Source organism: Solea senegalensis, linkage group LG6 (genome assembly GCF_019176455.1).
Source record: "Solea senegalensis isolate Sse05_10M linkage group LG6, IFAPA_SoseM_1, whole genome shotgun sequence".
NCBI classification, from domain to species: domain Eukaryota; kingdom Metazoa; phylum Chordata; class Actinopteri; order Pleuronectiformes; family Soleidae; genus Solea; species Solea senegalensis.
The window spans coordinates 7,822,594-7,849,214 of NC_058026.1; the positions used below are offsets into that span (position 1 = coordinate 7,822,594).

At 42.7% G+C, this 26,621-nt stretch overlaps 2 protein-coding genes and 1 long non-coding RNA gene across 6 annotated transcripts in view; 2 read left to right on the forward strand and 1 right to left on the reverse strand.

The window, feature by feature from the left end:
- Positions 1-3,632: 3,632 nt before the first annotated feature.
- On the reverse strand, positions 3,633-22,100 carry LOC122770928 (lysyl oxidase homolog 4-like). The gene is made up of 15 exons (XM_044028158.1): positions 22,037-22,100; positions 20,843-21,111; positions 20,080-20,717; positions 19,293-19,504; positions 13,601-13,639; positions 13,299-13,506; positions 11,636-11,816; positions 10,052-10,206; positions 9,795-9,962; positions 8,652-8,814; positions 8,320-8,563; positions 7,507-7,622; positions 6,988-7,124; positions 4,666-4,777; positions 3,633-4,581 (listed from the first exon to the last, which is right to left on the reverse strand). The coding sequence occupies exons 2-15, from the start codon at positions 21,108-21,110 to the stop codon at positions 4,511-4,513; spliced, it is 2,712 nt and encodes a 903-aa protein (XP_043884093.1). The 5' UTR covers position 21,111; positions 22,037-22,100; the 3' UTR covers positions 3,633-4,510.
- Positions 7,586-8,374, forward strand: LOC122770929. The gene is made up of 3 exons (XR_006360572.1): positions 7,586-7,651; positions 7,835-7,918; positions 8,313-8,374. It is a non-coding gene; the product is annotated as an uncharacterized LOC122770929 (long non-coding RNA).
- A 1,552-nt stretch (positions 22,101-23,652) lies between the features above and the next one.
- Positions 23,653-26,621, forward strand: part of dnah1 (dynein, axonemal, heavy chain 1) — a 29,312-nt gene continuing 26,343 nt past the window's right edge. For 2 of the 4 annotated variants that reach the window (XM_044028154.1, XM_044028155.1), the window contains exons 1-8: positions 23,656-23,898; positions 24,825-24,906; positions 25,034-25,211; positions 25,394-25,538; positions 25,634-25,748; positions 25,825-25,938; positions 26,037-26,292; positions 26,421-26,578. In XM_044028154.1, coding sequence (XP_043884089.1) covers positions 24,828-24,906; positions 25,034-25,211; positions 25,394-25,538; positions 25,634-25,748; positions 25,825-25,938; positions 26,037-26,292; positions 26,421-26,578 — 1,045 coding nt within the window. In that variant the 5' untranslated portion in view covers positions 23,656-23,898; positions 24,825-24,827. Of the gene's footprint in view, positions 23,899-24,824; positions 24,907-25,033; positions 25,212-25,393; positions 25,539-25,633; positions 25,749-25,824; positions 25,939-26,036; positions 26,293-26,420; positions 26,579-26,621 lie in introns of all 4 variants that reach the window. The other 2 variants (XM_044028157.1, XM_044028156.1) reach the window with 2 other exon arrangements.

A 26,621-nucleotide genomic window follows, 5' to 3' on the forward strand; every position in this document is an offset into this window, starting at 1 on the left:
ATGTTAAAAGCAGACTGCTGGGTGCACGCAGGTTTGGAAACGGCACTAATTCATAATGGACCTCTGCTGGAACAGTGCAAAATATCTGCTCCTCTAGTACTGAATGTACAGAGCCCAGTGCGTTACCGTGCCAAACAGAGACTGTGGGCGACGGAGACGCAGTGCCACGTGGCTCATTGTGGGCTAATTAAAGCACTGCTCCTCAGAGGAAAAACTATTACATGTGCAGTGTTCGTGTCATTCACAGTGAACACAAACTCCTATGTATGCAGTTCAAAGACACTATCCACAGGTGACTCAGAGACTCCTTGTTTCTATATACTGTCTGTGCAGTAGAACTAAGTTGGTCCAGCATTGATTATGAGAATGACGACGATATACAGTATGTGAAGGTTCTCAGTTATCCAAGTCGTCATATCCTCATAAAAGCAACTAGACTTTCTTAAAGTTATGGTGTTCTTGAAGACATATCTGAAGAACCCTCTCAGTTGAGAGGTGACATGCCTTTAAGAAAACTCAGGCAAGTTCAAGTGTCATGAACTCACAAAAGGGACAAATTGGATGGAGATATTATAAAGATTCAGGGGTGTTATAATGGACTAACCATATTCTAGTATGAGTATATTGGTAGAAGGATGCTGGGGTTGGAACTGCCAGGCAGGAGGTCTAGAGGAAGACCAAAGAGAAGGTTTATGGATGTAGTGAAAGAGGACATGAAGTTAGTTGGTGTGAGAGAGGGGGATACAGAGAACAGGGTGAGATGGAGGAGGTTGATTCGCTGTGGAGACATATATTTCCTTTAAACTAAAAGCAATTAGAAATGATAAGTCATTTTGGAGCTCAAGCTCCCACTACTAGTGCACTCTCTATTTTCCAAGTGGCAAACCATTGTCAAATGAGTTCACACGATGCTGATTAAGCCCATCAGTGTTTCTCTGTACAGTGGTGTTTTGTTTTTGTGTCGCCCAGTGACATTCCTGCACTGCACACAGATGGTGCTTTTCTATCATATAGTTCCAGCACGACTTGGCTCGACTCCGCTCCGTTTCGTGTCAGTTAAAGGAATACTTCACTGATTTGCATTTAGCTTTGTATTACTAGAATGAGGGTAGTATTTTTGAAAAATTGTGCTGCCCAACCTCAGTTTCCCCTGAGTTTTCCCCTTACGTACCCACCAATGCAGCTGAATGGTTTGTGATTCGGCTCACGATCGCCCAACTTCAGCAGTGCTGTCACTGAATAAGCCGGACTCCTCTGTTAAAATATTAAGATTTTAGAAACTTCCTTTGCTAAATATTGGAGATTAACACAAGTTTTCAAGATTTTTAAGTCTTTTTAACTGATCTACAGTATGGCATTGTTCGGGTTGATTCTTGTGTCGGACGTCACTCTCATGACTCCAGTGACAACAGCAGTCTGTTAATGTTATATTCTATATATATTCTATATTCTTTACCAAAAAAAAGCACAGAGTTACCACGTATTATCACTAATAGAAATGGGTAGAGCTGAGTCGATTCATGCTAAACCTGTATCGTAGGAAACAACGTCAAGAGTGATGCGTTTTGTGCCATGACTGACAGAGGCGGGGCAGAAGCACAGCAGCTGCGCCAGTAAAGCAAGAACGTGATATGGCAGTAAACGGTTAGAATAAGGACCTGGAGTCATCCTCTCAGAAGGTTCTACAGGTCCACCCGAGGAGTGGAGAAAATCTTAGTGCGTGTGAGTCACAAAGTTGCAGCAGAAGAAGATGTGACTTCCTCACAGCGGCGTCTCTGTCACTCGCTGCAGTCGCTCAGTTCATGTCTGTTTTCACTTCTGGCTGCTTATTTGTGAGCTTTTGATTGTAGCTTCTGAGAAACTGTCAGAAAAATAACTCTAGTAGCTTTTAATTCACTGCTCTGCTCCTCCTCTGTGCTCCTCATCGAAGGGCGGTAGTTCGCAATATTAGGTTGTAAGGTTAAGGTAACTTTATTAATACCCATGGGGCGATTTGTCCTATTTTACCCATCCTCCACCTCCGTCCTGGACTGCCACTGAGCAGTGGGGACCAACTCACAGCCAGCAGTATTTCGGTGACAGAAGTCAGACACTGGAGCTTTAAAAAAACACTTAAAAAAGTGGGTCCATTTTACCTAAGTTAATAGAACTAATTATAATTTAGACAACATTGGACAATCATTTTTAGAATGGGTCACTACACTATCATATCCCTAAAAGCAGTGGGCTGTTTATAGTCAAGTGAAATTTGAAATTTGTCAAATGACTTTGGACACAGTTTCTTGCTTGTGCTTTTTTTAGCTCTGTATTTTATTTTTTTCACACTGAAATCTTGTGAAGGCCTTTCTGCATGGAGTTTGATGTTCTCCCCGTGTGTGTGTGGCTTTTCTCCAGGTCCCCAGGATCAGAAAAATTGGACACTTTAAATTGACCTTAGTTGTGAAAGTGAATGGTCGTTTGTCTCTATTTGTCCCTGTGATGGACTGGCAACCTGTCCAGGGTGTCCCACCTTTTACTCTATGTCAGCTGGGATTGGCACCAGCATCCCCCATGACCCACATGTGGAGGATGAAGTGGTAGAAGATGAGTGAGTGAGTGAGTGAGTGAAATCTTCCACTGTGACCTCTTTCGTCAGGAATAATTTCATTTGGAATAAAAGCAAATGTGGACAAATAATCTTCCTGGATGTGCCAGAACAGTAGTGGACCTCCCGGTGCAATGTTGTTTTTGCAGCTTAGCCCCATATAAAAAAGCCTGTAACTGTTCTTCACCATCATCGTGTGAGATCTGAGCCCCATGCCTATAAATCTCTGCTTTGATGTGGCTACGCAAGGAGTCAAAGTACCACAGAGTGGCTCTACTGCACGGCCTCACAGACAATTATTAGATTAACTACACAAACACAAACCGCTCACTTGTTGGGTGAGCGGTGGGTCCACGTGCCAGTTGTTGCCCTATACGTGCTGCACAGTAGCAGCAGTAGTTATGTCATGGAGTGAATGAAATGTGAGGCATGGTCCAAATGAAGGAAGAATCTCATTCCCGACACAATAAATCCTGGAAAACAATAATAAAAATGACATGTTTAGGGACCTAGTTAGTCATATTGGGATGGGAGAGTAAGACTTTTAGAGCAACAGGTTGAATCTGGTTGTTACTCAGTGTCACTGTCACAAAAAACGTGAAGATAACATTGCACTCTAGACGCTGTGTAATGTGACGGTTTGGGAGCTGTGAGGGTTTCCATTGTTTGTATGTGTTCATCAGTGGGAATGAGGTTGGAAACAACATAAAAAAGTTTATTCCAAGCTCTCTGGGAAAAAGATGCAAAATCAGTCACTGTCGAAATGTTATTGTCTCTTTTTCTGAGAGAATTTTTTAGATGCCGATGAAGGGGGAAGACGTGTAGATGCTGAGTTTAGTGTAATGTACATAAACTGCTGTTCAAAAGGAAATTTTATTGTTTTATTCATCTTTACTACATGGTTAAATATGGGAATCTCTTTTTTTAATCAAGTCAGCAGATTTCCCCACGGTTTGGAAGAAACCGCATAGACCACTATCATTGTTTTTACTTTAAGAAAAAAAACAAAAAAAGGTCTGCAATCAAATAACCATGCCTCCAATAACCGTAAAGTTTGTCACTCTGACGTTTATTCTTTGTCTACCATTAGCAAATCCTGTTCAAGGCGCAAATACTGTGGTACAAGCAAATCTCATCTGACGTTTACCGGTGTTTAACAAGTGAAGCACAGACATAACGAAAATATTAATCATAATAAAATTAACAATAAAAAACACAGCCACACAGGGACAAGTTTTCAACTCAAAAGTACATTAAAATTCTGCATAAATTAGAGACCTTGTAAGAACAATATTCCAGAGATGTAATATAAAACTGTACATGACAATACATTTGCAATACATTACAAAATTTATTCGTAAAAGGCAAAATAGCACCATGAAGTTAAAAAATATTAAAAATAATGATAAGAAGAAAAATCTCATTAAACACCAAGAAGCCACACAATACTGCATGTTGTAATGTGAGCATTGAAAGCACAGGAGGCAATGATGCAGTTCTTCCGTTACCTGTGTTGATGTTATTATTGATGTTATTATGTGGTGACGTAGCGTGACAGCATGAGTCGCACTCCTGTGCCTTCATGTCATTACCTTGTTAACTGTGGTTATGTTTCGATCAAAGGGATTAAATTTGTTAATTTGTTTTTTAAAAAATTTGAAAAAATTGAACACGGATACTCTCTGTTTTTATCACTGTGGCATGACACGTGCGACGGCCTCTTCCTACAATTCTCCCTCTTCGGTCACAGGATCCTAATTAGTCAGTTTAGCATTAAGTTCCGTTCATGCCATCCCACGTTCCCTCCCTCCCTCCCTCGGCTTTCTGTTTACTGGCATTGTCATTAACCCTGCTTCTCCTGACGTGTTGAGGTGTTGTGAGGAGTTGTACAGTTGCTCTGTCCTTATAGCTGCGTGTCCCTTGGTTTCACAGGAAGTTGTTGGAAAGGTGACGTTGGTGGTCAAACAGGTCCTCCACCTCTGCACTGTAGGCGTCACCTGATTGGAGCAGAAGAGAATTCAAATGAACGCCATGCTGTAGAAAGAGGACATTGCTAAGCTCTGAGGAAGTTGTAGCGCTACCTGCGTGGCATCCAGACATGTAAACTCGTGCTCCGTCGTACTTGCAGCGACAACGCATCATGTTGTTTTGGAAATCAGACTCAGCCATGTCTAAGGTGGGGTTGACCTCTACCTGTAAAAGACATGAAGAAATAAGATAAGATGACACATATGTCATGTATATATTCAGGTCTGAGAATTTCCAGTTGCAAAAACTGAAATGTTGCCAGTCAACTTGTGAATCTTTTTTTTTTAAAACTCTGACAATACAAAAGACTATCATATGTACAGAATATGTATGTAAATCATCCTGTCCTATTGAGAGTATTTTTTTGCCGCTGATTATGCAGGTTACTGTTTTTCTCTAGGGAGTCTAGGAGAAGAACATCACCAGACCAAAAAGAAGTGAAGGAACAAGTAAGAAAGTAACACTCTATTTCGGGCAGTTGGAAACAACAGTTTTTCCATGCATAACCACAGGATTATTGTTCTCTCCTTTTCTATAGGGCTCATGGTATATAAATTGGGGGGTTGAAGTGATGGATGACATCACTTTCCACTGTTATCTCTGTGCAGGGGAAAAAAAGGGATTCAGAGATGACAGTTTTGGGTCTGGATTACGTTGCAGCCTATCATTAGTCTGTAGCCATGGTTGGTTGCCATGGTTTGTTGTTTTCCACCCTGTCTGTCTGTCTGTCTGTCTGCCATATATATGTACATATATATATGCTTATATCGGACATATGTGCTTTTAAATATCCGATGTGTACGCATTAGTGACATCTAATGGTGAAACATTAATGGGTAACATGACCCCTCACCCTAAGGGTATCCTACCATTGTCATCATGCCTGTTTAAATTCTGCCAATAAGAGAGACAGACAGGATCTTCAAATGCTCTCGTTGAGCTAAACTATGAAAGTTTGTCCCTGCCACGCAAAAAGACTGTGACATAGTGCAGCTGATTTTAAAATGATGGCGCAATCAGGAGCGCTCGCACTGAGAACATGACTCATCGGTTTAAATGTATGGTACTAAAAATGGCTGCCACCCTGCACTCAAAGAAACACCCAGCGCCATGAAAGACGCGCGTTCGCGCCCTCCCTCAATCTCTCGCTTCTGACACAAATTTTACGAGGAGCTCAACTACTGACGAACCACAAGCACGGCCACAAAGTGCTGCTGATTCACATCGTCTATGGCAACAGTGGATCCTGGGCTTTATGACATGTTTGTGGTTTTTATCTCTGAGGACGTGGCTTGTACGGCTCTGACGGAGCCCTCCTGCATGCACTCTTCAACCAGTCCACACAGACGCGCGCAAGTCACGTTTTTATGCAACTCAAAGCTTTTAAGCGTCACGTTTTTATGCAACTCTAAGCGTCACGTTTTTTTATGTAAACTCTTGGGAAATAATTAGAAACTGTAAACATCTTTGCTGCCACTGAGCCGTCTGGGGGGGAAAAAATAGAACAAATGACAGAGCAAGGACAGATGAGTCGGTCACCACAGCAGATCGGATGAAACAGACGCGACATGTGAACAAGCGCCGCATTTAAACACAAAAACTCACAGTTCTGTGCAAATGTAAAGTGCTGAGGGAGCTTTTCCACTGCCTGTTCCTCTCTGAGAGCGTGTTCTAATAGCAGGTCTACTTTCTATATAAATCCAGACTAAATTCACAACCCTTAAATACGCACACACCCTTGAGACTACATACGTACATACTCTACACCTGAATGGTTGGAAGCGCAGCCAAGAACAATTTGCTGAAATTATGGTCATTTATCTTATGTGCACCTTCAGATGTTGAAACACCAACACTAGTGTTTTCTTTTCTCTCTCTCTCTCTTTTGTGCCGGTTTCCTGAGTTCAGTTTATAGACTACGTATAAAAATGGATTTAGTCCTGTGGTTGCAAAACAAACTCCCATTGTGAAGCCTCAAGGTTTGGGATTTGACCATCGCCATGTCAGTTCTTGAAACCGGAAGACAACCACGCACCCAGCAGATGGTACCAGCTGTCAATCACACTCAAGATCATTTTCAAAATTTCGAATCAGGTGCTATTGAAGAAGACCTGAAACTAGACTGATTAAGACCATTAACTCCCCCAGGAAAGTGTTTACTGTTGTTATTAACCATGTGAGAAGTAGGCTCAGGCTCCCAGAGACTTCCATTCAAATGAGGTCCTTTGTGCAACCATGCAGAGTCTCCCCCTGGTGGCTAACTGCTACCTCCACCCTGCTTCCTAGGCTTCCTCGCTTCCCTTTTGAATGTGGAGGGCTATGTTAACTGTTTTCTCGTTTTTTTTAATGAACACATGCTTTTTAAGCCTCCTGACCTGGAAGATGTATTCACCAGGTCGCACGTCTGTGATGTCGACCCACTGGCAGTCAATGTCGTGGCGGTAGGTGTCCCAGCAGCCAACTGATATACCCTGCTGTCCCATGTTATAGCAGGCATACCGCTTATGGAGTCCTTGGGGGGAGGAGAGATAAAACGGGATGACTATGGTGTGTAAAATGAATTTGGTGTTGGTCTCTGTGGATTTAAATTTCCACCAACAAGCTGAAATTATGACAAAATGATTTAAAAACCCAATCTTTTTTGGGGACTTTAAAATGAATGGAGAGGCTCTGAGCAGCATAAAGCTGTCTGGGCTCTCTGAAGCCAAGATGAATTTGGGCTTGGCTTCTGATCTTACAGCTGACTTTAGATGCTCATTGTGGGATTTCAGCTTTGCACGTTTGTGTATTTTTGATTCAGCACTTGTTGTTTTTTTTTTTTCCCCAGATTTCCTTCACATCACATCACATCACATCACAGATGCACAGGACGTGAACCTGCGGTCTGTTCTCACCTTCAGGGCAGTACGTGTCCTCCAGGCAGAAACTGGCTTTGTGACCTTCAGCCACCTTGGTCCCGTTGAGTGTGAGCAGATCATAGTTGGTGAAGACCTCAATGCTGTGGTAGTGCCTGTGAATGAGATCAGCGTGACACACAAGGTATGTAAATGTTTTTGATGTTTATGAGTTTGTCATAAACATTTGTTGCTCTTTCTCTCAAGACAAAGCCAGTCTCGACGCAGACTCTTGCAAAACTGAAAGTTGAGCCATGTGTTTGCTGGTTGGGGAGGTAGTGATTGGGTTGTGGCTTCAGAGACACAACGCGCTATGCCTCTCGTTTAGGGACACTGGACCACAACCGCTGAGATAAGAAGCCAGGATGCTCCGACTGCAGTCATGGCTCTGACTGTAACAACTGGCTGACCGGTGAGAAGGATGTTTATTGTAAACATCATTTTTAGTTATTTATAGTGCAACTAAACTAAAATATCACTGCAGTGTTCTCCATCCAGTGTTCAAATTTCACTCACCAATTCTTAAATTTCCATTCATTTCTTGCTCTAGACATTTCATTTTTCTGACCTCTGGTAGCAAGAGTTTTTTTTGGCTACCTTTGCTCTTGCCAACTCATAATGATGCCCATTCCTGTGCCACAGGGGAGGACAGGGTAGCTCCTCTTTTCCAACCAAACCCTGCAGCAGCTAAAATCACCACATAGTTACTCCCTATCTGGTTGATAGAATGAGCAGCTGTTAAATCTCCTCTGTTGGTTTGGAGTGAACACTGAAAATGTCTGGCTCAGTGTATGGAGTTCTTTCAGATCTTACCTGTGGCACTGGTGCCATACCCAGCTCTCTCTGGTGGCACGGGGTCGGAAGTCGGCGCGGCCCAGGTTCATGATCCGGGAGGAAAAGCGCAGCAGGCGGCGGTGACCATAGGGCCAGTTCATCCTGGCAGCAGAAGAGGACAGGCAGTTCTCCTCGTTAGCACAGGTCAGCAGGTGGAGTGGGCGATCCTCCAGGTAAGCCGTCTCCTGGACGAGCTGAGCATCCAGGACGAGGTCAGGAGCAGCTACAGGGGTCAAAGTCTCACAGGTTACATTGCAGTCATCGCATGGCAAATGCAAATATGAACGCGCCTTTGCTGGTTTTGGACTCACCCTCTACACACGTCACTCCTGCGGCTCTGCCATCTCCTCCTCTGGGACAATAGACGTGTGTGTTTCTGCGACATTGCTGGATGGACATCTCAGTGCCAGCACAGTGGGTGCCACTCAGAACCACCTCCGTAGCATCCAAAGAACTAGGCCAATACCAGGTTTCCTGCACAGAGGGGGATGAGGAGAGTATATTTACATTCAAAATCGTTCAGATTCCAATCAAGAGCTCATTGTGCTGTTGTTTTAAACACCTCTGGAAAGATGACAAGAAGTGAAAAATAGTCAGAGCTGAAGGCAAACAGCAGCCTGCTATGAATAAAAAAAACAAAACTTTTTTTATAGGAACTATCAGTACACATTATAACCTTTTCCACACTTTTTCACAATTTTATAACAGCTGCCTGTTAAATGTTCCACGCAGCCCCCCTTCAAAACACACTCACACTGCCCTTTCCATGCACACTTCTATTTTCAGACTGTTTGCTCTGTGAATTTCTCCCCATCGCTCTTCACCTCACTTTCCCTCTTTTATTTTCGTTGTGCTGGAAGTGGACGCTTGAGAAGCCTGTAATTATCTCAGGCCTCGGTAATAACACAGCACAGATGCACAAACAGCAGGACGGAGAGAGAGAGAGGGAGAGAGAGAGGGGAGGAAATACAGGAGCACAAAAGTTTAGAAAATGGGGAAAGTAAAGAACTTTGCAAAGAAGACAAAGTTTACAGACATGCTGCAGTCTGACACTTAAATAGACCGTATATAAAGAACTGGACGTAGTCTTCCAGGATGAAGACAACCCTAGAGTCAGAATATAATGAATAGCCGATGGGGGCGACTCAGCTGTTTGAATGGAAGTTTAGGGGAAAATGGGCTTACTTCTTACTATACCTACATATTCCTGACAATTTGATGGCCTCATTCAAAATTTTCATGACAACAGATAAAGCCCAGCACATATGAGTGTATAACCGTGTGATTGACAGCTGATATCGTCCAATAGGAGCCTGGTTACAGGTGCTGCCTCTGAGCTTCCAGTTGCAAAACCTCAACACAGTGCTGGCCACATCGTCAATTTTGAGGCTTAAAAAATGGGAGTTCAGACTCATTCGGGTGACGTCACAACCTGTCGCCTCTTGCTCAGTTACCTGATGAGCTGTCGAGGCAAAGCCCAAGCCGAGCTGCCGGCAGACTACCATGGCTTCATTGATGCCCCAGTTCTCACTGCAGACGGAGCCCCAGCGCTTCGCTCCCCCGACTTCCATCAGAACCTCCACACGTCCCTCTGATGGCTCTCTGCCTCCTGCCAGACGCACCTGAGGATGGAGGGAAGTGTCTTTTGTGGGACCGCTGCAGTATATTGCCTGTCTGAGGATATTGAGGCGCGTTGTCACGCAATTCTCACCGTAGTCTGTATGCCAGTGTTGGGTACATTGCAGCGAACAGAAACATCCTGGTTATGTTTGCAGCTGTAAAGTGGCACCTGTCTGTAGGTACACTCTGTAATCGACCTCTCCCGGCCTGTGCACTGTACACTGTTCATGTGAATAGGACCGGTACCTACAGAAGAGGATGCAAATTGATTCATGTGTGATTTACTAGGCCACATGCAAAACGACATACGCACATACACGCACTACATGAAAGGTTCTTGAACCTGACGGCCGAGCAGGCATAGATGTCCACAGAGAAGGATTAAAAGCCCAGACATGCCCGGGACCTGTGATGTGGCTCTGAGACTGAGCTTAGCCAGAGACTGAGCTGAACCAAATGACTCCACTCTGTGCAGCACGCTGAACACCAGGGCCAAGCTTTATAAACCAAAATAGATACTGAAATAGCAAAATGGAGGAAAATCTTTGAACACATTTATGTTTGCGTAGGTGTGTGAGGCCCATGAGGCTAATATAGCCCTATAATTTGGCCTTAAATGGCTAAAGATGACATTAGATCTAGCTTCAACTTCTCTGACTGTGCCACCATTAGCCGTCACATGTCTCCTGCAATGCAGTCATTCCTTATACAGTAGCCTCTATGTTCACACAACTTAGAAACAACAGACCTGAGGCATTAAAATGCAGAACGCTCCATTTTTACCACGCTCATTATTGGGTGAAACGCACCATAGCACCTAGTTTAATAAGGCCATAAACATAAATGGTTTCCATCAGTACTTCGTTTAAAAAAAGAGGGAAATGCGCCCACGCCATTATATGACATGTTATGTGCTCATTTGAGCAGAAAGATAATGGAAGGAAATAAACGTGATTACAGAACAACTGCAGAGGTATGGCGAGCGGAAAAAAGGACAATAACTGAGTGTGAGAAAGTGGCATCGATGCTATTTCCTAGGAAAATGCTTCCCTCTATTATTGCTTGACAGTTTAGCGGCTATATTTTCCTGGCCGCAACAATAGCAGGGCCAAAATAATCGCGCCTTTCTGAATGTTTGGTTGTGCTCAGCACTGATTGCCCGACATCCTGGCCTTCAAAGCTGTACTAGCTTTTCACATACAACAGGTTTATTTTGAAAACAACACACGGTCGTTGGAACCTCCAAACATAGTTTACACTCATATAATTGGTCATGGGTAGAGTTCCTCAGCAATCAGCTTGTAGAAGTAGAAGTGAGGCTGTAAACAGTTTTCAGCGTTTATTTGTCTGCCGGGCCCATAGTTCTTGGTGTGCTGCGTTTAGGAACACGCATTTAGACTGAGAAATGTTTAGTCTGCATGAATCACTGAGTTAAACTGAGCAAGCTCAGGGTGCATAGTCGGTGACATTTAATCAGATAATCAGATCGGCAGTCATACATACTCTGTGATTTTTTTTTCAATAGACACAATAATGACTCAGTGATAATGCTGTTTAAGGATGTCGTACACAAACGTCTCACATGTCACATAAAGCAAATCTTCAAAGTGCAGCTTATGCAGACTTTATACACAACATTGTATATGTGTTTCTATGTTTATGTGTCCTAGCCTACCCTGTCCCAGTTGAGCCTTAGTCAGGGCTTCTTTGGCTGTCCCGAAGCCAAGCTCTCTGCAGACCACGCTGGCTGCAGTCACGTCCCACAGGTGGTCACACACGGTGCCCCACTTGCCCTCCTGCAGCACCTCGACACGGCCCTCCCCGAGACGGGACCCCGCCTTCAGGCGCACGACAAGCTGGAGAAAAAAGAGCAGATGGGGTAAGAAATGGATAGTTTGTTAATCTTATTGTTTTAAAACCTTAAAAATAGATTAAACGACATGGAGTGGCAGCTCAGTTTGCAGCCGTCGACTGTGCCTCACACAGTGTCTGAGTAACACAGGTTTGTGCTTCATTCAGATTTATTTAATATTGACTGCTTTAGACAGGAGAAGAGTCCTGTGGCTAATTCGGCTCCTGAGCAACTGATAGTGAAGGGCTCAAAAGTGGAAGAAGCTGCGAGCAATAATGGCTAACAACTACCATCACATCACAACATCACCATTTCTGTCTCTATTATTCATATTGTACATTTTAATAATAAGCTCAGCTAACCTAAAAACCTGCATTAAAGGTTATCTGAGCATAAAACTACTGAAGGCCCACTATGAAACAGGAGGAGGGAGGTTGCTTGCTTAAAGGTAGCATGGGAGATAATTTTTTGGGAGCATTTTTTACTGTATTGATTAAAAACCTCTTCACATCGCAATTGTAACCAATTAATTAAAGCATTGTCACAAAAATGAAAAATGTCACCTGTGGAACGGACAGACCTGTAAAAACACCATCCAATCATATTGAAGGGCCCAAATGAATTATTTGGATGGTGATGCATCAATCAAACTGCCATCTGCCCCTCCCTCCCCCTTATGCGCGTACCCATACTCAGAAGACAACGCCAGAGTGTGCGCTAGCTTGCTAAAAATTCAACGAGAAACGAGACTGCTGCAGCAACGTTATGGCAGAAAAGGTGCCAACAGCAGGTGTTAGCAAACGAATGACGTTTTTTGGGAAAGCTACTGCCAAGAATAAGGCTGATGCAGAGCTATCCAAGACCAGAGTGAACATCAGTGCTGTGTTTGAACGGTGGCGACAACTGAAAGTCCAGAAAGGGCTGCAAAGTGACTCTGTATCTACTGGACAGGGGCGTTAACTTTGTCTTTGTGAGGTTTTCAGAGTATTTCACACTATCGTTTGAATAAATGTCCAAAAAAGTACCGTTGCTGAGCAGCGCTTTCCTGTGCTCTGGAGGCGGAGCTTCAGAGAGAAGTCTGAAGAAAGGGGCTTGGACTTTTAAGTTTTAAAAGTAAACACACTCTTCGTGTAGAGATTATAGATGGACTGTGTTATGATTTCAAAGGTGCTGGGAGCCAGAGCCAATGATAAGACAAATGGACAGCCATTGTGTGATTGGTTGCAATGGATGGTTAAATACTGAAGAAGGCAGTGATACAACACTACTGACACCAACTGCTGTAAATCACCATCACCACCGACCGACCGACCAACCAACCCACATCTGTTTCCACATGCTTCCTGTCAAATAGCTACGCTAAATGGTTGTAGCTTCGTCTCCACCACAAAGACAAGATGTAATACAAGTCTATAACAAATACATGTATTTCCTGAGATCTCACGCTTTAGTTTCACCATTTTCAGTATTTGTTCCTCACACTGACCGGCACTGCAGGTGGTGCAGGTGCTCTCCCTTGTCGCGCAAACTGGTATCCTGGGGTACAGCGGACCACCACATGCATGCCCCCACTGCATGGGACGTCAGTCCTGGGGAGGGACAGCTGAGACTGGCACTGCGACAGGGAGACCTCCGTACCCTGACACTGCACTTTCTCCACCCAGTAGGCCTTTTTAGTAATCTGTGTCCTCAGTCTGGATAAGAGACATAGTGTGATGTTAGTGATTCTTACTCTTATTACAGAAAATACACAGTCGTGCAGGCTCAATGGCCAGATCTTCACTTTACCTGGATGATGGGTCAGCTAACTTGGAATCCCACTGTTTCCTGAAAGACAGAGAACGTTGAATTTCCAACTGTGCATCTTTACATCCAGTAGACTAAACAACCAACTCCACTGTACACTCCCACAGTCTTCTCCTTCCTCCGTTAATCTTCCTTTTTCTCTTTTCGTCCACTCTGTCAATCACACTTTGAATAAACAAACAGAGGCATAAATATAAAGAAGTCGAGATAAGTGTATATTTCTGGATAGCCATAGCTCTCAGGTTGTAGAAAGAGACAGGAATTGAAATAATAGATCTTACCCTGAGTCCCCCCATGTTTTCCTCTCTTCCCTTCCTATGTTTATGGGTGTTTCTGTTTCAGTGTTTGTCTATATGTCTAGAATGGTTGGGGAAAAAAAAACCTAGAAATATAAATAGACCCCTATACATTAATCCATGCAGGAATCCTTATTGGGGTCTGCCAACATCAACAGGGTTTTCTAAACTGTGTCTAGTGTCATGGGTATTAACTTCTACTTGAGTCAAATCCTAAAGGGAAACTGCACATGAGGCCCCCTACTACTGTGCACACACACACACTGAGCCAAAACCACAAAACTGGGAAGAATAAAAGGAGAATTCAATAAAGCGAATGATTCACAAACCAGGCAGAGTCACACACACACACACAGTTCTGACCAACCAGTGTGACCACAGACAGGTGCAGTGTGACTGACGCCCTTCATGAATGTGCCCGAATAAATTTGAGTCAGGATACCAAGTATAGACAAGAGGTGATTTTACTGTAGGACCAGATTCACGATGCAATTAAATGTTTAAAATGGTAGACGTTCCCTCTGCAGGAGAACTCCAGTGCTATATTCTCTAGGATATAATCCAGTCTGAACATTGAAGGGGACGCGTTTGAGGCTTGAACCTGAGGCAGAGAGAGAGACGATATGGAACATGTGAACCGCAAATCATTTATAATCCAACACATGGCCAGGGAAGGGCGAATGTTTTTTTTTCTTCATAGTACATTTCCACTCGCATATAAGTTATACAACTGGCACAAATTGTTATTTTATGACTTCTACTGCCATCCCACTGTGATGAAACAGCCAGTCTGGTCTAGACAGCAGGCCTCCTCTAGTGGATAAATGTGTTTTAGCCTCCCCTTTAACAATGTGCAGACTCCAAGTTGTGACATCTTGCAAAGAAGTGCTTAAGTCATCTCTGCATGTGTATGTATATGTATATGTATATATATATACTTATACATATATATGTGTGTATATATATATATATATATGTATATATATATATATATATACAGTATATATATATATACACATATTGTTGTTTTAGTTTGCCCTGAGGGATTTGAATTCTATAATTTGTCGCTAACATCTCTTGGCTTTGTGAATGTCCTGGTCTCTGGTGGCAAATAGGTAGCATGCTGTGTTTGTCTTTTTAATCTGATTCGAAAGCATCAATCATTTCTCAAAGCAGATTAGACCCCACTTGTGCACTGAAGTATGACACGTGCCTGTATGGCAGTATTTAACAGCATGCCAGTAGAATCACATTCTGAATCTTCTTTAACAGGAAGTGTCAGACTGTTCTGTGCAGTGAAAATCTGAACGTCTGTGAGTAAGCCGGGTGCGATAGCGTGTGTCTGCCTCAGTCTATCTGCTCGCTTGCGTGCGTCTGTTTCATAACTTGGTGGTAAATCAAAGTGAGAAAGACAGACTCTAAGGGGGTGTTAGTTCATGGTTTGTAGGGCGGAGGACAGAGGTGGGGGGGTGGGGGGGAGACAAGTGCTACCCATATAATTGCCTGCTCTGCTTGGCAGTGTCTGCTCTGCGGTCGAGCGGTAGCATGTTGGTTCACACACACACCAGACATGGAAATATGCACGTACATATCAACTTTCCTTAGCTCTGTAAAAACAAATGTCTTTAAAGGACCAACACTGTGACTGCACGCTGGGAAGCACAGGGTGATGTAAGACTGAAATCTGTGACTGAAATCTGTGACCATTACCTAACTTCATAGGAAGAGGGAAAACATGTTCTTTTTGATTTTCGGACACATGTAAGTGACACTAAAAGCTCCCTCCACGACGTTTTCCTTCAGAAAAAAACAGTATGAACTCATTTGGTGGCTTTAACCGTCTTATGAAATGTTAAAGAAAGGGAAGTGAACCACAACATCGAGCCTCAACACAACAAACAGGTTGCAACCACAGCGCTGCCGCTGAATCATTTCAACCCAAAAAAGACTTTCATGCTTCTCAGGATCCTACGCTCAGGGCCAATTTCTTTTTTTTATGCAACGCTGACCACACAATACCTTGAGCTGCACTGTAGAGAGGAGCTGACTGTGAGGAAAGCAGAGATAACCTGTTATTATTGGGCATGAATGCAAAGCTGCCTGACTGGAACAATCGGCTCACTAAGGAGACAGCAGGTTGCCACACGGGCTCCACAACCGCCTCGAGACAGTCCCGTCAACCTCATTGGGAGAAAATCAAAGGGGTCATAATGATGTACTTTTCCATGAAATGTGGGATTTATGTAATTGCTGCAAAGGAATTAAGAAAGGCTGCAAATGAGGATGGGAGGAGCAAGGGAGCAGGGAGTGAAAGTAAATTAGAAGAGCTTAAGAAGTTACTGTGAGCCTCAAAGAGAGTGTGGATGTGATGAAATAAGGGAGCTGGAAAGTGGTTTTAGCGCTCGGCTTTTGTAAGCATTTCAAAGTGGGGGAGTATTTAAACATCTGTAAAAAAAAAAAAACACTGAACAACTTAACAGGCAGAGACAAAGGCAGTCACACCAGAAAAACAACCACATGGCAAGAAAAGGGAAATGCTGACACAGCAAAGGCGGGTGCAGCAGGTTCAGCCAAAAGAATATTGTAGATTAGAGGATCTTTCAGACCATAATTACATCTGCTCAAGAGGACGTGAATCCCAAAGAAGAGTGGGCATGGGCCACTGCCAGCCTGGTGGGTAGCAACTGAAAGTCGTCATGATACAATGTCTGTCTACTTTTGTTGATATTGTGCATGAGAACATTGAGGTTGAAGTCACCAAATCATTCAAATTACCTGACTGAATATTGGGCATCTACCGAAATCTTGTAGTCTCGTAAACAAAATGGCATCGCAATAGTGTCAGAAGAGAGTCTTTACTCTCTGTAGACTCGAGAATGGATGGGTACTTCAAAAAGTTCCCTGTCTCGGGCAGAAAACGTTGACATAGTCTCCTTTAAAGTCAAGTTGGTCCACAAATGTTCAAGCTTTGTGTTTCCCTTTGTTGAAGGTCACATCTTGAGCCTCGAAGACGACATCATCGTCACACAGAGGTCAGATTGCTGCTGTTGTATCTGCCACCCACTTACCCTCCAATATTTGGTTTCCCTCTCACCTACAGAAGGACCTCGTGTCTAAAGAAGTGAACATTTGGGTTTTTGTAGACAGTGATATTAGGCTTAATAGAGTTATGCCTCATTTCTGGGTAAGGCTGAGAGCTTTTTGAAGTACCCTTAGTGTTGAAATGACTCGTTTTGAAAAGCAAAAATGGCATTATCATCTTACTCTAGACACCTGGTGTCAGATGTCAGAGATCAACTTTAAACGGCATGTTCTTTCCTTTGAGAAAACCCTTAATACCCACCCTGAACTGTTTACTGTCGGGACAAAAATGGCTGTTTGAGTCATCTCCAATGTAGCTGGGTGGAGGTTAACAAAAAACAAATAACACTCCCTGGCCTGTACATGCTGCTGGTTGGGTTCTTGGCACGGATGTGTGATGTTTCTCCAGACCACTCTGAGGTGTTTCTCAAAACTAACAGAGACAAGCACAACAGCAACATTGATCTAGCAAAACAAGTGTGTCTGAAAACGGCAAGAAGATTTTTGACGAGATAACAATTTATTGCAATTAGGGTGGTGGGAGTAGTGTGAGGTCACCAAGGCTTAGGCGCGATATCAATTATGCAGGAGGGAAAAGATGGCAAAAGTGAAGCCTTTCACTTTGCTACACCTGCTATACACCGCTTTGAGGAAACCCTAATAGGTAAAGACGCAATGAGAGAGTGAGTTAGTGAGGTATTTCGAGGATGTAGCTGTTGAGGTGAACAGGGCACCTGAGGAGAAGCAACCTGTGTCCTGCTGTGGAGCAGGGCAGAACACAGGGGGTAATTATTGCCGACATGGAGAGACAGATGGTGAAAGGCAGGCCAGCGGTCAGAGCAGTCATCCTGTTAGCCAAGCCATAAAAAGACCTCTGTGGGCAGACAGACAGACAGACACAAGGAGGGTTGTGTTTGCCATGTGCACAAGTGTGTGTGTGTGAGTGTGTTTGCTTGTTTATTTGTAATGTACGGTCTTCTAAAGATGCTGTGTGATGAGGGTGGAGGCAGGGATGTGTTAGCATGTCTGTGTAATTTGGGTTCTGATGGTAAGTGTGGATGGGCTTTGAAGGTTTGTGTAGGTGCTTCAGTGTGTATTTATGGCTAAAGTTAGACAGATGAGTGGGATTAATGGTGACAAAGTCAATATAATCATACCTGACATTATTTGAATAGTGGATTATTTGTATTTGTTTAAGGGACAATGAAATACAAGCAAATGTAAAAAAAAACTCAATTTCCATGTCTTCTCATAGCTTTTCTGTAGTCTGGAAGAAAATAGCTGAAAATATACACAAACTAAACTAAATGTGTTGCTGCCTGCTGTATCTAGAAATGGTGTTGATGAGAGACAACTATTTTAAATATGAAAAACATCTATGCTTTGAAATATGAAGAAATTGTAATGAGATCTTAGGAAAACATGTCACTTCCAATGCTTCATTAGTGATTCGGGTCACACAGCGACGTAATGGCAACACTGTTGGCTGACTGAAGGCCTTAATGTGTTGAGTTTGCATGTTCTCCCCATGTTTGTGAGGGTTTTTTCCAGGTACTCAACTGTCTTCCAAACTCCAAAAACATGTAGAGGTTAATTGTACATGCTAACTTGACCATGGGTGTGAATGTGAGAGTGAATGAATGTTTTTCCTGCGAGGGAGCGGTGTGTCACCAGCGGTTTGGCTTGTCCAGAGTGTGCTGTGATTGACTCCAGTGGTTACGCAACCCTCATGAGGAGGATAAGGCGGTGCACTTAATGAATTGGATTCCTTTATGTTAAATGATCTCTGAGCAATGATTTTTTTTAATTTTTATTTTTTTTACATGGAAATGAACTTGTCTCGGTGCCACTGTGCAGTAGAAAGAGCCACTGCGCACAGTTGTCACTAGTTACTTAATTACATGAGATTAGAAACCATGTAAGGGATGATTCATTTAAAGACCCACGCCATGGTAATGATGATAATCTTGTAGTCTAGTCTGGTTCTGACATTAATAACATACTCTCTTGAACTATTTTTAAGGCCTGTGTTAAGGCCCTCTCAGCCCTCTCAGACAGGCCTGGCGGACAGCCGGGCTTAGCTAACGCCACAGTGGACATGCCGTGCCAAGTGTGGTCATACTAATGACAGCAGTTGTGGTTATCCTCTACTACAGGGGGATGGAAAAGCAATGGGGCCTTCGATCTATGATAGGATGTATAGTCAACCACTCTTTTCCCTTTCTTAAGCATGCTAGTGCGCACACGCGTCCACACACGCACACGCCCTCCGGCTCCGTCCACTGTCACATACTCACCTGTAGGTGATTGGGTCAAATGCCTCTGCAGCAGGAAACCCTAACATGCCACAGACGACACGACTGCTGCTCATGTCCCATCCATAGTTACACACATGACGCCACTTCCCGGCATGCTTCACTTCCAGCACTCCCTCCGTCACCAGACCGCCGCGGTTACTGGACAGCACGGGCCGTAGACGGGCCTCCTCCAAGTGAACCGTCTCTGATCCCTGTCCACAAGAGAACATGCAATTTTGACTGATAAAAGCATGAATGACGGATCGAGCCAATCTTTTGTCTCGCGCTCCAAAACAAAATCCAATTTGAGTTCATAAACAAAAATTAGTCTTTGCTCAATCAAACATGTCTGCAGACGCCACATGGTTGGTGTGGTGCCATGTCTCCAATCATCACACTCTCTAATCATCCTGCCTCACGGGCAGAAGGAAGGAAACTAACAGAAAACAGCGAGGTTTGTGCTGTGTTGTTTCACGTGCCTTGATGATTGCAAAAGTGTAAAGAATGTGTAAACTCTGCAAGTTGAAAACAAAGAAAGCCAAACACAAGTGATAAATGTCTTGCTATTTCCACTGGCAAAGCATAATGAGCTATCGGTGGTTAAACTATACTTCAGGCGCTGCCACTGCATATGAACCAAATTTGTAGAAGGTTTGGTTTTAAGTTTGCCTCTAATTATACATGCCCACAAGTGACATTTTTGTAGGGGACTCTGGATAATACTAGAGTAGGCTTCTTCATTGGTGTAAAGTTGTGTATGCAAGTGTCTATGTGTGTGTGTGTTTACCTGTGTGTAATGCACATCAGTGTCTGGATAAACTGTGTCTGGTTCAACATGGTTCCCACTGAGCTGCCGATTCCTGTCACTCCTCCGCTCAGACTGGAGTTGGGAATGAGGTGGTGTCTGCCTGTTCACCTGCCCGTCTGCCTCACGTCTCACTGCTTGTGGACTGTTCCTCATGGCCTCCTGTCTCTGCCTGTAGGTTGCGCTGTTTGCCAGATGGGAAGGGAGCTGGTGCCCTTGTGGCATACCTGGGGTCACTTGCTGGCTTACTCTGGAGCTGGCTCGATTCCGCTGCAAGATCTGGATCTCGTGGCCATTTTCCTGAGGTGAGACGCTGCTGCGACGGGTAGACATTGGGTTGCGATGGAGCGCGATTACATGGCCTCTACTAGAAGAAGAGGAGATATGGGTAGGATCTGGAGGGGAGTGTGGTGGTGGGTTTCTCTGTCTGGGTTGGTTCCTGGAGGATGGAGGGGCTTCTTCCAAGGAAACAGGGGGAGACCCAGGTCTTCTTTCTGGGCTACAGACGACCCCCAGGTCCTCAGCATGGGTGCAGTCGTTGACTCCCCAGCCATTGGAACGACATTCTGCAACAGATTGTTCCGTGCCCTTGCAGCGCACATTGTCCAACCAGATGAGACCTAAACACAATAGAAAGGGAGGTGAGTCACTGAATATTGAATCATTCAATCTCAATCATATTAAACGCTGCATCAATCAACACATTTTACTAATGAGGAAGTGAACCAAACATTCTTGCCATTACCTTGTCCTTCACCAAACTTGGCACTGTGTGCCCAAGTAAAGCTGCGTTTAAAGCCCAGCTGTCGGCACAGCACGTTGGCTAGATTAAGATCCACTTCATCATCACACACTGTCCCCCATGCTCCGTTATAGAACACCTCTACACGCCCCTCATTAGCACTGCGTCGACCTACACCTGCGAGTCGCACAAGCACCTCCTGGGCCGAAAGAGGAGCAGGATAGAGGAGGAGCAGGAGGAGGAGCGTGGACAGGGAGCTGAGGCACAGCATCCTGGAGAAAACAAAATACAGGATAAAGAGTGAACAGAGGATCATGTGGAATGAAATGGAAGCTGGAAATGGAAGAGAAGTACGGAAATCAGCAAAGATGCATGTGAAAGAAGAGCCGCATAAATAAATATGCACATGTTACCGCAAAAAAAAATCACACGAAACCCATGGAACACACATTCCATATTCAGACAAAACATATAATTAGATAGGTCTCTTCAAACCTTAATGGGACATTTCATGCTAAAATTAAAGATTGATAGATGTTTTTATTCTTTTATACAAGTTGACTGATTTAAAGGTTTGCCCGATGGTTTGAGAAACACTGTGAAAGCGTCGCCCACAGTGTGAACCAGTCAGGGTGAAGGGAGTAATAACTGAAGCTAAAAGTAGCCTCGCCATCCAGCCAGCGGAAACTTTGGCTCTCCACAAACCCTCAAACTTAGCTGCATGTATTTAGCCAACAGACACATAAGCAAATAAACACACTCATAAAAGTGTTCTCACTCTGTGTCTGCCAGATACGTTTTGGTTAATGGGAAATGATTAATTCATCCTTTGTCCATCCCTTAAAACTTTCAGGGGAAGATGTTAGAGATGAGCAGCAATCTGAGGAACAGGAGATTTGAAGGATGCAAAAAAAAAACACCTTACAGTGAATTCAACCATCCACTGTCAATAATCTGGGAAATTGTGGTTTCACTTATGGAAAACACACATTACTACAACAAATGAACAAACAAATATGGATGAATGAGAGACAGATAGATTTTAGTGAAGGAGAAATAAGATTGGATTACCTCAAATAACTGCAAACATCAAATATTTAATCACAGAAGAAAGAGTAAAAAAGAGTAAACAAAGAGTAAAAAAGTGACACAAGTGTGAAGTAAAGAGGAAAAGAAAAATGCTGAAGTAGAACTCACCTATCCTTGATCTCAGCCTGGAGTCACTGGAAGAAAGAAGACAGAGAGTACTGGGGGAAAAGAAGGCAGCATGTTTGGTCCTGCTGTCTCTCTATTCTCCTCTTTTCCCTCCCTCTTTCTTCCTCTGTCACTCCCTCAGATCTGGTGCTTTACCCATCCCTCCCTCTCTTTTTTTGTTGTTTTTTAAAAAAAATTTATTTATAATTTCACCAGGTCATGTTTATCCTCTCCGTCACCCATTACCCATCAGACAAAATCTGGAAGATGGAAATTGACCATGGAAATCAAATAATGCACTAATATAGACACATAGGACACCAACCTATTAATGAGAAGGCATTAACATAGATCTGTAAAATAATTGTTTGTATCTACTTACTTACCGACCTCACGTAAGCCTTTCCTGCAGGCTGGTCACATGATTGTGGGTCAATAAATATTCCTCTATATTATTTGTGAAAGTCTTGAATCAGTAGCAAGTAGATTTTGTAGATTTCTTCTATACTTATTCAATGATTTTTGCACAACTATGTGCAATGAGAGTCTGGTTTCCATGACTTCAGAGGACATTACATTGTCTTGTATTCATTTCCTGGAGACTTACTCTGACCTACCACTGGCCCGACTCTAACCGTAACCTCGTGCCACCCTTAAAATGTAATGATTTAAATTATGGGGACTGTTTTTGTCCCCGTAAGAAAGACAAATCCCCATAATGTGACTGTGTAAACAGGTTTAGGTCCCCACAACACGAGTAATACCAAGAACACACATGGAACCCACACTCTAAATAAACACTGCATTAAGTGTGGAGCTGATGTGAGTTGTCTCTTTGCGTGAAGTTCACTTTGATAACACCCTCAGTCGTGGCACCTCATCACTCAGAGGTAGTTTAAAGGATATTCCCTTTAGATTAGTTTTTATGCTTGTGAAGCCAAACATTAAGAAAATTATTTCTCTACTGTGATATTTTGTATTGTGTGGATATTATATCAAATGACTTGCCGGTGTAATGCATTTTAAAAAAAAAATATTATTAAGTCATTATTATTAAGATTTTCCTACTAGAATGTTGTAAGGCTTTCGTGTTGGAGGACAGTACAGTTTGATGAAATGTGAAGGGAGAAAAGGAAAAAAGGAGGCTCAGGAGCTCACTCTAGTGGAGGAAATCTTTCAAAAATGGAAATACAGTAGCTTGTATTGACTTTTTCCCTCATTATACTGTTATAACTCTCAAGTCAGTTTGTCCTAAGGCCACAAGATCTGGGAGGTCACAATTTTGACATTATTTCTTTACAAATCTTTTAGAAATTTGAATATTATTACTAGCTGAGAGACTTCAACACATGAAAAAAAACAAAACATACTTACTTAATTGAAAATACTTTTCAATTTTATGGTACAGTACTTTATTGTAGATTATTTATCTACACCTCGGTTCAAATGAATAAGTAAATCTATTTCCTATTTAACCAGAAAAGCCTAATTGAAATTAAAACAGGGTCCTGGCAGCAGCACATTAACAGTTATAAAAAAAACTAACGCATTACATTAGAAAATATTAATACATTTAATAATGAATTAAACGGATCATTATCATAAAATATCAAAAATATCTGCAAGTCACCAATCAGCTCTTCATCAGGTCTTCTTCGTTCTTTATTAAGTGTTCCCCTGGCGCCCTCTGCTGGTGGGGACTTTGTTAATCTTTATCTCCATGACAACCGTTGCCGCCTCCAACATACACACACGCACGCGCGCTACTGCAGTTCACTTGAAAACACTTCTGCTTAGCTAAATCTCAGCTAACGCGACATACTGGACTTTTAAAAAGGAGTAACTTGCAACTGCGTGCAAACGAGGTATTTAGACGTCATTTGTGTCTGTTGTTTCCAAAACCAAAACTTTCCAAAGGCTATTGTTTGTTTTTTATTTGGTAGGAGTTCAGATAAAGTGACTTAGCAAAGTTTTCTAGCTTAAAGTAGCCTAAAGGCTATATCAGACATGATGCTACACTGTCCTGTATGTTTCCCCTGTTCTCTGTTTACATTAAATTATTAACTGTCATAAAAAGGCATTTTTTTTAATGAACTTTTTTTAACCAGGCAGCAGCACAAATGAAACATCATGTTACCATCCCAAAATACCTCAAAAGACAAAAGAAAACAAAAGAAAACACAATTTTTTAACTAGCTCACAGCTAAAAGCAGTCATATCTCAGGGAATCTGCCTCTAGTTCTTTCTCTTGGAGTTTAAAAGCATTTAATAAGATCAACTCACTTTGCAGCTCTTTCCTTGCAGAATATACAGAAGCCCTTTTTTTTCCAGTTTCCATGCGGGACATTTGGAACAGAAAGTTAGTTTTAAAATTGCAGAGACCATTTACAAGTAGGTTATGAGTAACACAGATACAGATGTAATACACAGAGAGCAAGACATCCACACAGACATTATAACCTGGGTTTTACGTTTTGTTCCCCTTGATCTATAGAATAAAACTCACAGTGATGAACCTCTAATGTACATTTAATCGCTTCAATTATGTCGGCTCTGGGCGTTACATTAGCTTTATGTTAGGGTGCCAACATACATTCTTTATTAAAGTGACTGCAACTATAATAAACACTAATAATAAACGAGACAGTAAAGCTAAATAACTGTAATATTACTATGACAATTATAAAACACAACTTAAACGCAGCATTATCCAAAGCATGCTGGGAACTCTGCCCACAACTTCCCCAACGTGCTTTTTTGTTGTCACTTAAAGTTATTTTTATTCTCTTAGAGGATGAAGCGCAAATATTTGCCACGTCCTCCTGACAAACCTCCAGAGCCCAAACGACAGGGACAATCCAGCCTTCAGACGAGTGAGTACCGCACACAGACATGTGACGTCTCTTCCACACATTAAGGCATTTTGATTAATTTGAATTCCTTTGCACGGAGAATATTTTGCTGAAAGAAGAAGAAAAACTTTGCTGTGCATTTTTGTAGTGACAACTTCTGCCCGGACTCTGACTGACCAGTGCGAGATGGTTGAAGCGGTTTACTACGGACCTGTCTCACAGCTAACTCAGAATCCTTACTTCTGCCTGGGGGGAGATACACCCAAAGTCCAGATACCGTACCAAACCATTCCAGGCCAGATACCCCGCAAGTTAGCGATAGAGAGGTTTGTTGTGTTTGTGTTTACCATTATGTGATAAAAGAGGTACTGGAATTAATTGGCATAATACAATTAGATAATTAGTAATTTTCTCATACACATACACTTGCTAATAGTGTGGTCCTTTCTTTATTTTATCTGCCTGTTGTTATGGCTAATTTATGTTGTGTCATATTGTTCTATCACAGACGTCGAAGGGAATTCTTGAAGTTGGACTTTGAACAGCTTCTTAAAGAAAAACACATTGACTCTAATTTTATAATGCCAAGACATCTGAGCAGTAAAGATGGGACCATGCCAAGCAACCCTGTGTCACCCTTTCTCCCACTGGAGGTGAGTCTGTTACTGTACAGATACAGTACGGTGTTACATGTTACATTTTGGAGTTTAGTACCTTGCCACTCATATTTTTTCAATTTCTGCTTTAGATATTTGACAACGAGGACTATGATTGCCGTACTCCAGGTGACTGGCTTGCCCTGGGCGAAGCTGAAGGATCGTCTGATCAAAAACCCATTCCTGCAAAAGCCTTGCTGCCCACAGGTAACAAGACTTTAAGGGTAAAATATATCACTATTTTCTGGTCATTCATTGGTCCTTTCTTCTTTCTCTTTTGAAGAGAACAACAAAAGTGCCGACAGCTGGTATTTAGTGGGGGTTCTTGACTATAGTGAAGATAAGTGCCAGTACCTGGTGCAGAAGGTTCATAACAGAGAACAGACAGATGAAGATGGTAATCCTATTTTTTGATATTTTCCTTGACATAATTGTCTCTATTACTCTTCATTCATCATGTTCACTGTATGCTTTCTTCCTCCCTTTGTTGCATAGGAGGAATGTCTTTGCTACCAGGTGCTAAATACTGGGTACCCAGAATCAGACTCTTATTCAGTGCCGAAGACCCACGTGTCTTTATTGAACGGCTTCAGTTTGCTCTGCGTGAGAGGGAAAAAAGAGAGTCTGAGCTTTTCTACAACTTGGCTCTTGACTGCATGCCCATCTGGGAGGGGACACCATCTCTTGACACCCACAGTCTGAAGCGTATGAAAAAACATGTCCTTTCAACTCCTGGGCTCAGGCTGAATATGTAAGTAGTCTCGGTGTCATATTACTGCTGTAATTGTATGTTGGGATTCAGAGCTTACAGAGTTGAAGTTGAATTATGTTGACTGGCAACTGAAACTGGTGTAAATAAAGTTATTAATCTGTGTGTAGAGTGGAGAAGTATATAAGAGACCTGGAGGAAGGCGTCAAGCGGGAATATGACCGTACTATGAACAGTATGATCTTTGACAAAGTTGTAATGAGTCACCAAGAGGAATTTTCACACGTCACTTTACCAAAGAAGGACACTGATTATGTACCACAAAAAGGTGAGCCTTGAATGCATTAGTTTGAGTCAGGTAAGTGGAGATT